General features: G+C 37.5%; 1 protein-coding gene across 4 annotated transcripts in view; it reads right to left on the bottom strand.

The window, feature by feature from the left end:
* Positions 1-1,301: 1,301 nt before the first annotated feature.
* The window catches only part of Imp (IGF-II mRNA-binding protein), a 161,719-nt gene continuing 149,563 nt past the window's right edge, over positions 1,302-13,457 (bottom strand). For all 4 annotated transcript variants that reach the window (XM_022067285.2, XM_087340966.1, XM_022067451.2 and 1 more), the window contains 5 exons: positions 11,805-11,940; positions 10,229-10,444; positions 9,892-10,083; positions 8,410-8,661; positions 1,302-7,611 (listed from right to left, as the gene is read on the bottom strand). In XM_022067285.2, the coding sequence (XP_021922977.1) occupies positions 7,501-7,611; positions 8,410-8,661; positions 9,892-10,083; positions 10,229-10,444; positions 11,805-11,940 (907 nt within the window). In that variant the 3' untranslated portion in view covers positions 1,302-7,500. The remainder of the gene's footprint in view (positions 7,612-8,409; positions 8,662-9,891; positions 10,084-10,228; positions 10,445-11,804; positions 11,941-13,457) is intronic.

Genomic DNA, 13,457 nt, shown 5'->3' with positions numbered 1-13,457 from the left:
TAAATAAATTCTATTGTATTCAGAGGTACTTACTCCCTTTCATCAGTGCATCCTGCAGTGAACAGAAAACTGGACAGTTTGCCATACTCATACTGGGTTAAAAGTTAAATGCCACGGACATATCTGAATTGTAATACAACCCGCAAAATGCATGCTGCTACCATGTTAATATTTTTCTACACAAAATACATTTCATGTCCAATTTTAATGGTTCACTGCATGAAGCCTAGAAGTATATTATTCATTTTGCCCATCTGCCATGTTCCTGAAGTCATACCAAATATTATCACTACTTCTGATTCTATAATACTGAAAATGCTGTAACTTTGACTTCACTAGGGTCGGCAGTTGGGGGGGGGGGGACTGCAGATGATGGATCTAATTACTATACTTCAGTGGCATACCATTTTTAAACACACGTGTTTTTTGTCTACAGGAATGGCAGGCCATTAATAAATAATGGCATGTATATATATCGCCATATCGGAGCTTGCCTTATTGGCACTTATAAAGCTGAAATAAATCAAGACAGCACTTATTAAATCACCCAAACATACAAAAATCAATTTTCATTAGCATGCTTGCATACTAAATAGGAACTTTACCAATTGTAAGGACGTAAGGAATCAGTTGAATGATGTCAGGACTATTCACTTAAATGAACAAAGCTTTTTTAACTAGAATAATTTAATTTTTTTCATGGTAGAAAACGGAGAATGCATGCTTGCATGGACCACATATTTGCACTTGTACAATGTATAATCCCTTTTTGTTGAACTAATTACAAAATACTTATACAATTCAATCATTCAAGTGCCAATGTGCAGCTTTTGTCTCAAACCTAGCCTCTAACCACCCCTTTATGTTATCTTGTTTCTATTGCAGGCGCCTCTGTGGTTGAGGCTAACTTGGTTATGGACTGCTTTACTCTCGATTGTAAAGGGAAAAATAAAAACATGCTTTATTTTCAGGCACTGAAGCCAATGAATGACAAAGATTATAATTGAATTATTACATATGAAAGCTTGCGTTCTTTTGAGAGTAACTACGATTGAATAACCGACATTGTATCAAACCCAAGCCACATTCCACACTTGTCCATTTGAAAACGTTTACTTAATTTCTGAAACAATTCGTTAACCATGTTTGGATTCAATTGAATACTAATTTGGATCGAGAAGCGTCACCAGAAAGTGCTTAGGGGTGATTAATTACTAGGAATTTGGAAAAAAATTCTTTCTGTGCATCTGCATAATTCAACACAATGCAGCATCTTCAATCGAGCCAACTCTCTGCTTGAAAAGTTTCTCTTATGAACAGGAAACCATAATTACTACCATGTGAGGATAATGATATAGATTAAAAACAGGGTAAATATCAGGATTCTGTGGACAACTTTTTTTTGTAGGTGAGAATGTGAGGAATTTTTTTTTTAAGTTTCCCCCCAGAAATATCAGCATCAAACTGTATACATTCATATACTCTGGGGAAGGGGGCATGGTAATTAATTTTTAATCCCTTGCTTCAGACATAGCGGTGCATATACGACGGCACGCTTTTCTCGTCTGGAAGTTACGATCCATAACAATAATCAATCGCATGAGAAGTGATCTAGAATGCACATCATGCCTGTTATGCAAGGATCATAAAAAAACAAATAGAAATGACAAGCTTAAAAGCTTTTGTCAGTACGCTCTAACGCAACTCCTGGCAGGGTCCAGTGGGTTTATGAGGTAATTGTAAAATCTATTGAGGTAGATGCACAATTTAAATCCCAGATCTGTCGGCAGTAATGTGGTAGGGTGCGTATGCCATCAAACCCACCTAAGAATGGATTTGATTGTGTGGATGCTAGGATGGAGCCAGCACTATATAAACATCAATATGCCATGGTACCCTTATAACAACAAACAATCATATCACTTCCATGTTGCTGCAAAATTACATCTCTTATAGATCCCTGATCCACACTCAAACATGGATGGGTGTTTCACAGCTACACAAGTGATCATATCAAGCAATATACACGTACACTGTAATGCCCTTCTTCCAGGGTTAAGACAAACCTGGACGCAGTAAATTCCTCACATTAGACTAAATGCAAGGAGACGCTGCAACCTTGCATTCACAGCACCTTGTTTTTATTTTCACCTGAATTTGAAACACTAAGTGAAGGCCTAACTTGCCACAAAACAACATGCTACATGCTCTCCTGGCCAAAAATAAAAACACTTAACTTCTTTAAGTATCAGACTGCAACATCAAGCTTTAAAAAAAAAAGCCAAACACTCGTATTTCTAATTTCTGTGATACAATCTAATGGCAAGTTAGGCCATGGTCAAGTTAAAAAAAACCTTACTTTAAACAAGAAGAGATATTAGAGATAAGTTAATATTACCAAGATTCTGAATGACAGAAAATAATCAGAATGAAAAATGATAATCAACACCTTTGTTTCAAACTGCTATTTGACAAATACCATCAGTTTGTTACAGAAACAGCAGAACATAAACGATACTATACTGTTGTGTATTACAGCACATTATAAATAAGCATTTTTTTTGCTGTTTTGTTGTTTGCAATACATCTTTTTACAATCAAATTCCTAGTACCAACAACAATAATAATAGGGTCTATTGGTTTTCAATGAGAGCTTGTTGTGATATGTTGGAGACTGCACTCCACACAAACTCATTAGACAACATAATGAATTCTCAACATATTTTCTTTTCAAAATAAAACAGCTGAGTGCCTTAAAACAAAATGAGCTGTAGTGGGAAGGACAACTGAAAAAAGTTACCACTCTTTCATCATTTTAAACTTCACGTTAGTAATGCACAAAAATTTGGGTGCTACTGTGTCTATGAGAAAGAAGTTCTTATTTAAAGTAACCTGATTATACCTGAGAACAATTTGTACGACGATGAGTCATCGCTCTTTCGTACCTTATCATATGGCACTGTCAATACCATTTTATTGTTCCTCCTAGTTGCGCTGCAAGTCTTCCAACAAATCAACGTACTGAAACTAAAGAAACACTCTCCACTGAAGAAATCTACACCTAAACTTCTTTCATTACTAGCAAGCCCAACTACATCAAAAAAATCTTGTGAAAAAAGTTTCCATGTTCAATTTCACTGAATTATAATGCAAACAACAAAAAATATTCATAATACCATATTCATCTATGAAATTTTTCAATATTACCACCCCAACAAATTAAATTCAACACAGTTATTCTAATGGTCAGAAATTTTGAAATGCATGTATATAACACAGACAAGGAAAGTTCTTGGCTGACATTGCATACGCAATGCTGTAAAATAGATAAGAAAGATATTAATGACATACAGGTAAGTATTGGTGATTATGAAAACTATAAACCCTTCTACTGAATGAAACAGACAAAATTATAATGGGAACAAAGTCGTATTGAAAACATAACTGAGCTCAGAAAATATTTCAATAAAATAAAAAAAATAACACAAATGAGGAAAATAAACCAGTCGATCAACATGTGGAGTGGTCTGGGGTAGACTTTCAGTGCCAATATGGTGGTTCATTGGCTTTATTGTTACTTTCAAATCTCCACCGGCCCGTTTCATCACGTTCACACCGAAGTGAACCAGGGTACAGAAATTCCTTCCTGTTCTGTGAGGCACTGCTTAGCTGTCCTCGTGGCACACGGCTGTTTTCATATCTCAAATGCTTGAACAACAAAGTCTATTTTTTTTGAGGTAGTGAATGGTTCTGGCATGAGACAAAAGGATTCTTAGTTTTGCATGCATACAAAATATTCAAAATGGGAGTCAAATTAAATTGGGGGCCAAAACCACACCCAGAAATCTGTGGCAGTTGGAAAGCCAAGGCACCTAACCAACCTGCCACTAAGATATCTCTTAAGGATAAAACATGCAGCAGTACTGATAGTACTGCTAATGAAAAAATAAATTTAATCTTCGTCATAATTGATACTCGATGATAAAAAGCACTCTGCTTCTTCTAGAACGAAGACTGTAAATCAACAATAAAAATCCTGCCTCAAGCATAAAAAAGGGGAAGTTGTCAGCAATTGAAAAACTAATGCAAAAATATAATTAGAAGCCACTCAAAACAAGCTTTAGAAAAGTTAACAAAAACATTCCTTTTTCTATTAGGAAGTGACTTGGAGAATACCCACATTCAGTCCAGGCTGATACAACAGTAATCACTTCTCCAAAGCATTAGTTGATCCACAGAGGTGGGGAAGTAGCTGTGTTGTGTGAGTTTCCATTCCGGAAAACTCATGAGGTAATTGTTATTATTATTATTTAAAGCAAAACCTGAGTTTAGCAAATAAGTAACAGAGAAAAAACATGTCTGTACATATTATAAACACTAACATCCATATTGTAATATTTATATAATAATATATATATATTTATCCATTTATATCATTAAACCTATTCAAAACTGTAGACATTCTGTTCTTTGCGGATCATTCTGTTATGTGGAATGTTTGGAGAGAGAGATGCCTGTATTCAGCCCTGTTTGGGAAAATCAAATTTGAACACTCGGTAAAGAAGCAGTGTGCTTTTTGTAATGCAATGAGATTATGTGTTAACAACATTATCCGATGGTCAACAAATTAACAATATAAGAGAAGGATGTTGTGTCAAAGAAAAACTGCAAAACTATTTCTCAAGCAGTCAGAAGAGGAACTGATGTAACATGGATCCATCCTTCCAGTTATGGAACACAGTACTGTCAAATCAACTGGTAAATTTTCTTGAAATTCTTACATCCTAGTGTCTTCAAAAGAACAATGTTTCCTCAGTACAATACCCAGTTCTGTATGCATTTGTTATATTTTCCTCTAAGTATCCCTGTTGAGTGTCATCCAAATGATTTGGATCATCAAATACAGCTCAACGCTGTTAGAAATCAGAAACTGGTTCATAACAAACCTTTCCAATTCCTATGGTAGAATTGAAATGTATGATTTGAGCATCACTCAATATTTATAAATTCAATAATATAAGACTGATTTGGGAAAACAACTACTTATATATTTTTCACTGCATTGGAAAAACTTAATTCCCAGTCTTTTAAGTTTCAATCAATATTTTTGTTCGCTTCTTTCATTTAATAATACGAAGTTGGTTTGAAAGCCAATATACTGAACAGACTGTAACCATGCTGGAATGACAAACGCGAGGCAGGCCAGCTCACTAGGCAATGTTCAGGTGCTTGGTGTTCCATAACAACACAGCCTCGCCTCTAGGAGCAATAAGGGCACAACTCAACACCCAAACTGCCTAATGACATAAACCCAACACACTAAATGGAGCGGCAACGAGGGGCTTCATATGGCCTGAACACATTTCAACAATCGACTGCTTAGTATTTCAGGCATTGTTACACGCAACAAGAATCCACATCGCTTCTGCTCAGCAAGAAACTTTCAAACCAAATGCTATGCTTATATTTTTATTTATTTTTTGTTGCAAGTGTGCTTGACGTTTTATAGGATAGTTTAATTTCACCTCCTAACAAAAAATTTCTGAATGATTACACAGTTGTGTGTAGTCCCATTTATCGTACCTCTATTATGCTTAGTTCAATGTTTTTGTAAGGTCTCCCCTGTAGTACTTTTGTTTACTGCAGTAATATGTCAGAATCCACCTAAGTTTACAGTGTCAGTCGGTAACAGTTCCATTTTCAATCTTGCATTTGTACAATAATTTTTTTTATTATTTAGATCAGCTATGTTTGTTTTTATCTTGGAGGGTTTTGGTTTATGGTGTTTTGTTATGTTTTCAATATTTCCAAATCCATGTGAACCTCTGAAATGATTCATTAAATCGAGAAATCCAAACAGGACTGCAAGAAATAAATTCCCATTACAAGTTCACGCTCTTTTCCTAAACTGCTTTTTGAGAATCAAAATGTGAAAAACAGCTTTTGTGACATCTGAGCATACTCCAAATCAATGTTTTACAATTTAGAAACTTAAAAAAACCATGAGGCAGTTTTAATTTGAATGAATTGAAAAACGTTGAGGCTCAGCGGGTTTTCTGCTTGCACATTGGGTTTACTTTGAGATGGTAAAAAGTATATGATAACGATTGCTGGTTCAGATACTGTTCATGTTCACATTCATGCCTGCCATCATATATGGACATTGCCTGTTACTGGTTATTCTTTAAATGTAAATAATGTGCAGCCATTTTTTCTTTCACTCACTCGGCTAACGTTTTCTTCTCCATTTTTCTGCAACACATAGCCAAACAGCTACATGTCATTTTAATTTTATATTAAAAAATCTAACAAAAAAAAATTTCTCCCAACAATGTATCAAAAATAAACTTTGTGTAATAACTTTGTTTATAAAGGCAAAAAAAGAACCACAATATATTTGCAACAATAGTGGCCCTCTTTTATATTTTTAATTTAATTTTTGTACTAACTAAACAACAGGGTGACCGACACAGATGGTAATTTCGGAACTACCCTGAAATTGCCTATTTTTATCATTCACCTCCATTAAGAAACCTCCTTAAAATCGAGGTCTCAAAACACCGTTTATATTGAATCACATTATTTTTAAAAAATCGACATATTACCCTTCCTCTTCATAGTATTTTTAAATACAACATTTTTGACTGAATGAAAGTTCGGTGGACCTTTCCTTTTACATACAGTAAGACGATACAACGACGAATACACAATTATCCCTTTTCTTCTCCGGGGGATTTCCGACTCCCCAAGAGACAAAAACATTCATAAACAACTCTATCCTCCCTTAAAAATTAGGGAGGCGGTTAGATTAATGCCATCATGGAATTAAGACAGGGAAGGAGTTAAGAAGGCAAAAGTGTCGCATGTGCAACCAGCCACGCAGTCACTTACCCAAAACCTCGCAATGTAACTGTTCATTTTGTTTCTTTAAAAAAATTCTCATTATGCTCACTTCCTTCTCATTTTCTCTTAATCACTTTGTATCCCTTTCTCTCTCTCTCTCTCTAAAAATGAACATTACATCCATGTGTGATAAGAAGTCCCTGAATCAATTTAAGTAATGATTAAGACAGGGAAATGGAGAAACAGCTGGCCGCTTCCAAACCCTGCCATGCTTCCATTGCATCAAATTGAAAACGAAACCAGAACTCCACTTTGTTCCTCTTGCCTACACTTGTACACAAAAATTTATCAGAATATCCGCCCGTTAAAACGCATCCGTAACTGCCAGTTCAAAAGCAATCAGTGATGTACTTAACGGACGAATTATGCGAAAAAAGTTTCACACAAAATATTATCAGGAACTCAAGATGTTATTTTTCATTTCCCATTGGTATCTTTTAAAAATTGTTTCTTCGTTCTTCATCATCACATCTTTGGTATAAATGTGGGGTGTAGTTTGTTATGTGCTTTTTTTCTGAATGTATTGAGGTATATACGTTGTTTCAAACTCTATGTGTGGTTACCACCACCTCTCTTCCTTCACTCAGTTCTTCTCTCCTATTGCTGTGGTGGTTCCCTGCGCGGAGGTGCCCCTCTCTGACCACCCCGTGCTCCTGCAGGTACAGGCTGGGCTTGAAGAACCATGGCTCGGATGCGACGCTGAGCCGACTAAAGCACAATATATTTTATATGGCAAACAAGACAATATAAAAGTTATAATTCAACCTGCTTTCTCTGTACGCCTTATTGCACAGACATTTTACAAAGCAAACCCATGCTAACAATTTATTTTCTGTGCTGTTTAAAATAGACAATATAGCAAAAATGCAACTAAAATAATGACTGACAACAGACTGGGACTCAATCCCCGACAGGGGCAGATGATTTTCCTCCGTCTCTGCGGCCCATCTGGCCTCCTGTTAAATATGTACTGTGGTTCTTTCCCAGGGGCAAAGCATGGCATGGGAGTGACGCTGACCACACCCCTATCTAGCAGTGATTAAAAACAAGCTTGGACCCCCCCCCATCTACATGGGATATAGTGAGAAATTTTTACATATTAAAGACATATTTTATTTATAAGATGTAATTATAACCCAAACTTAAAATTCACTGGATAAGTAAACAGTACATTTTCCACTAAGCTAAGCTACAGAGTGGCCAGCAGGAGCAAACAGCCACAGTAAATGTTACTGCACTGAACCGGTTTTATACTGAAGAGTTCACAAAAAAAAAGATTCAATATAGTCAATGAATGGGAAATAATAAACATTCTGTAAAAGTGAAAATGTAATGCCAATGCCAAGGATTGATTATCACGCCTGTTTACTGTGCATACATATTTTTTCCAGCTATTAGAAATTTCATTCTTCTTCTAGAAAATTATCTGCACAATGGATTACCCAAGATTACTTACCTTATATCATAATAAAAGTAATGTTGAAAATAAGAAAGAAAAATGCATACCTGGACTGAGAAGAAGGGACCAATGATATGAACAGTAGTTTCCTCATCTTGGGAAGGGGGAGAGGCACCCTGTTCTGGCAGTTTTATGATTGAACCCGTAACTCTTTGAAGCTCACGTACATTTTGTCCACCCTTGCCAATGATGCGCCCAACCTGACTTGATGGCACCAGGATTTCCACTGTTAGGCGCACATCATCTGCCCCAGCAACAAATCCCTCTTCTCGCATCTTCTCAAAGATGAGGTACTGAGCCTGTGAATTATACATCCTGTTAACTGACTGGCTGAAAAGCCGGCTAATTAACTTCTGGATCAGTCTTTGGCAGGCCAGTACGTTCTCTGCTAGTTGAAAACTCCATCTTTTGCAGAACCTCAAGGTTAATTATTACGGCCTGCCACTAGATCCTATCCTGAACTGGTTGAACTGAGTATCACTATCATCAACCTCAAGCAATGTAAACAATTCCTGGTAAGGCACATATTTGAAATACTTGGTTGATTGAATACTTAATATTTGCTTCTAACCCAGGCTCATAAGCATTCAATTTGTAACGATGGTTGAAACAAATACACAAATCCTTCTCCTACTTAAACCCTTCCAGGACCATGTTATTCCGTAATGCATCACCACTGTTGCGGGTAGGTTTTGTTGAACCACAAAAAAATTACACCCCCCTGACTCCCCCCCAACAAACACCCTCAGAACACTATCATGAAGCTAGATAATATGACTGAGTACAGATATTTTGGATGCCTTTTTGATTGTAAAAATGTTGATACATCTTGTGATCATGGAGAATTAAGATTTTCAGGCATTAACTTGTTCTTGTCCACAGCAGATATGTGTGTCCGACATAGTGTATACACTCCCATGCAATGCAGGCATCTGTCATTAATTTTTTTAAGAATTTATGTTAATCTGATATACATGGTCTTGCTTTATGGTAAAAACTGATGGAGCTGAGATTTGTAAAGGTTTTCTTCCGTGTCAAGTACACACCATTCAGCACGGTGTGCATTGGTAATTAGTAGGATTCACGACCTATCAGTACATGGGTTTGATCGGGACCGCGACATTTAACGCTCCTGCTGTGACCCTTTTTTGTGGGATGATGATGATGAAAGTGGAGTAATTATTGGGATGATACGGAGAAACCCCGGAGGAAAACTCCGTTATGCCTGGACCACGGCCTTGCCCAACACAAGTTGTAAATCTGAGCACCGCCGGGAATCGAACCCGGGTCCCCAGTATTACAAGCCCAGCGTTCTGACTGCTAGACCACCGTGGTGGTTGTAAATGTATGACGTGATGTGATCTACGTTATAGCCAGAGATACAAACTTCCATACATATAATCTACCACTAGATACAACAGCATCAGAATCGTTGCAATGCCTAAAAATTATGTTCCATGTCTACAGTGCAATACAAACGACACAGCTGCATCTGTTCCAACCCAAAACAAAGAAAACATTGGCAGTACCTTCCACTGCGATTCTGGTGAACCTATAATGGTCACCTTTCTCTCTGTCTGCTGGTCCTGAGGTTTGTCCTGCTCTAGAGGTGCTATCTTCACTGACGCTCCTGAGAAGCGAATGATGTTGCGGATGTGTGTGCCTTTTGTCCCTATGATGGCACCAACGGCATTATTTGGGATGTACAGAAATGTGGTCTCCTGCAACAAGACAATTTTTCTGTACAGTAACATATTCTCTTCATGGGCAACTTTAAACCAAGATCTATTCAAATAAACTTTTCCCAGCAGTCTACAAAATATGACGATTTCAAACAGCAAGCAAATATTACCATACAGCACATACCTGAGTGTCTCCTCCTCCACTTCCTCCTCCTCCTCCTCCTTGAGGACCACTGGACTGGGCAGCAGGGATGGATGACTGGTACATGGAAGGGTATGGGGCCGGGCCTGCTCCATACATTCCACCTGGGAAACTGGCAGAACCTCGAGATGTGTAGCCCATATTTGAGGTAGACATCATTGCCATTGGATGGAGCCCAGGGAACATCATACTTTGAGGCTGCTCAAAAACAGGCAAACAGTGAAAAATACATTGTACTAAAATCATGTCACTTCATTCCCAAAACCCAGAAAAGTATCAATTTTTTAACCTAGCATACATAAAATTTTCTCATGCATTAAAACTGGTGGGTGTTAAAATGAAAATCGATTTATCTATTCCAATATCACATGGGGCAATCAATGATTATGACTCTTCTTCCACGTGAAATGGATGCACTAAAGACCACCAGCCAGGATAGCCAGTTGCCAAGCTGAACTGGCCACTGCATGAGTACTTATAAGTAATCCAAGCAACAATTTTTAGATTACGCACTCTAAAGTGTGTTTATCAATTTCATTTATTCATTTTTCTTCACTGCGTTGGCTGGCTGATCTTGCTAACAGAAATTCAATACATCTGCAGATGAAATGATACACATTATTTACACAAGCTCCTCATTTTAAGATACCAAGATGCATGAAGACGTGTCTGAATTTAGAACTACACAGAATTAAGTTTGTCCATAACCAATCACTGGTAGACTTCAAAAGTAACGTAAGAGCATATATTCAAAACATCACATTCACCCATTTACAATTTTTGCTTTCGTGAGTATTTTTAGTTAAATATTCATTTCTGAATGTTTGGCATAAGAACAAATACTGTCAATTTGTTTCAAAGTTTGTTATTGCAAAGAGAGAGAAAAATAAGCTTTAAATGGGGTAAAAAAATTGTTTACATATGCAAATTTCTTAAATGAATCACTGGCAATGTCACATACAGTAACAGGGCAAAGACCCCCCTAAAACAACTTGCAAGACATGTCCCCCAGAAACATGGTAAATTCTGCGCAGAAGTAAAATGTTCATAACAAATCAACATGGAATATGATTTTCTTTCCAGTATGAAAGTTTCAGTACCAATCCATCATTTAATAGGAATAAAATTAAATGGAACTGAAGAAGTGTATGCACAAAAAATGCAACCAAGATATTGGGTTATGACAATGGCAAAGATATATTTTATACAATAAACATTTCTGTGTTACTACTGCACTGAATTTACAATTGTTGGCAAATGTTCCCCGAGGAAATCTGGGATACTAACACCACAGTTTATCAGTCAAACAAGAATACATTATTTAAAATGCCAAAGTCTTCTTTAAGAGCAAAATTTGTATTGCCTTTAAATATACAATATTGGGAATATTAATTTGACTGTATTAACTTTCACGACCATCTCTGGGCCCAACAAAACTGTATGGGCACATACACAGTATCTCAGGCTTGTCTGAAGTCTGCAGAACAAATTGGCATGTCGCACAAATACTTCATTTCATGTAAGCATAAAATTTAACACACTAAGGTAAGAAACTCACAGCCATGGCCTGCAGGTCATTCTCGTAGCTCTGCCGCAACTTGGCACTGATCATTCCTTCTGCCTTCGACATGTTTTCTATAGAGCCTTTCACTGTAATTATCCTCTCCAGATTAAAGCTGTTGATGTCATTGATGCTGTAACAATAATAATCATCCACCTCTGATATACGTACTAGCACAGCACCTGCAGTGTTAGTGCAGAGAAATTCAACAACTGCTTACATTTCTGTAACAGTATATCAAAAACAGATGCTTACCAAATGCTTGATCATTTTATACATATAGATCAATATCAAAGGAAGAAATCATCACCCCAAAACCCGAAAACGTGTGTTCACAGTATCATCTACAGCAGTGGTCCCCAACGCGGTTGGGTGCCCGTGTTGTTACAGAAAGAGGTTATACTGAATAATGAAGGCCGTTCAACCACGAAACATTATAAAATCAAAGCGCAGATCTCGACTTACTGACGCCCACCTTCACGATTGTCCACGAGCAGCAACATCATCCTACACTCCCAAATTTGAAAAACTGGCCGATGAAATGCAGCACCAAACATCACACCAACTTCCCACTTGAGTAATAATAATTGTACTTATAAAAGTACGTATTTTTGATTGCATGGTTTCTTGTATCATTAAAAGTCGTGTTGTTTTGTGTATTATTTGGTGTCCATAACTTATTTGTCCAGAGAAAAGAAAATTTGGCTTTGTTAATTGGTTGGTGCCCGCCACGATCTCATAAACTCTCAAATGTGCCCGTAGGGCTCAAAAAGGTTGGGGACTACTGATCTACAGAAACTAGTTTCAAGGATATTCATTTATTTTACTCATTCCTTATTATTTTTTTTAGTGTTCTGTCTGACGACAGGTCCGTATGAACAGGATCTTTCCATCCTTTTCTCGGACTGGGACCTGTTCATATACGTTCTTGGCAGATGATCCAGAAGTGGTTTGCCATTGCCTTCTTCTGTGTGTGATTGGAGTAATTGTTGGGATGCCACGGAGAAACCGGAAAACTCCGTGTTGCCGAGACCACGGTCATGCACAACACAAGTTATAAATTCGGGCACCGCCGGGAATCGAATCCAAGATACTTATTCAGGTAACATACATATCCCATACAAGTGTTGGATTACAAAATGTATTACACACTATGTATTAAACACTACTCAATGTACGAATACTCAAATAAGTAAAGCAGTCCTGCTACATGCCATGTGGATCTTGGTGTGATGGGGATGGGAGGGGGTTTTTAAGGTCCTACTTATTCTTGACCTCAGCACTAGATGGGAGTGAGTGGTCAGCATCATGCCCTGACTTCACTTTACCCCCGGGAAAGGACCCTGGTATTCATTGGATAGGAGACTGTGTGGGCCCCAGAGCCAGTCTGGACACAGGCTAGAGGAAAAATCCTTCACCCTCATTGGGGATCGAACCCCAGTTATCCAACCTGTCGCTAGTCACGATATTGACGGCTATCCCGGCTCTATTTAAAATGTTGGCGTGAACTTTAAAGAAAACATGGCAGCTACACAACATGGCATCCACAAAGTGCAGTAATGCAGTATCTCTGTCCTTGCGTCAGTTTGTAAATCACGTAATACTTTCAGGCATATCACGGTCTCCACAAAAACATATTCAAATGAAATT

Source organism: Zootermopsis nevadensis, unplaced genomic scaffold (genome assembly GCF_977971745.1).
Source record: "Zootermopsis nevadensis isolate Lab colony 2312 unplaced genomic scaffold, Znev_1.0 Znev_ptg000061l, whole genome shotgun sequence".
NCBI lineage: Eukaryota > Metazoa > Arthropoda > Insecta > Blattodea > Termopsidae > Zootermopsis > Zootermopsis nevadensis.
This window is presented reverse-complemented; position numbering and strand designations above follow the sequence as displayed.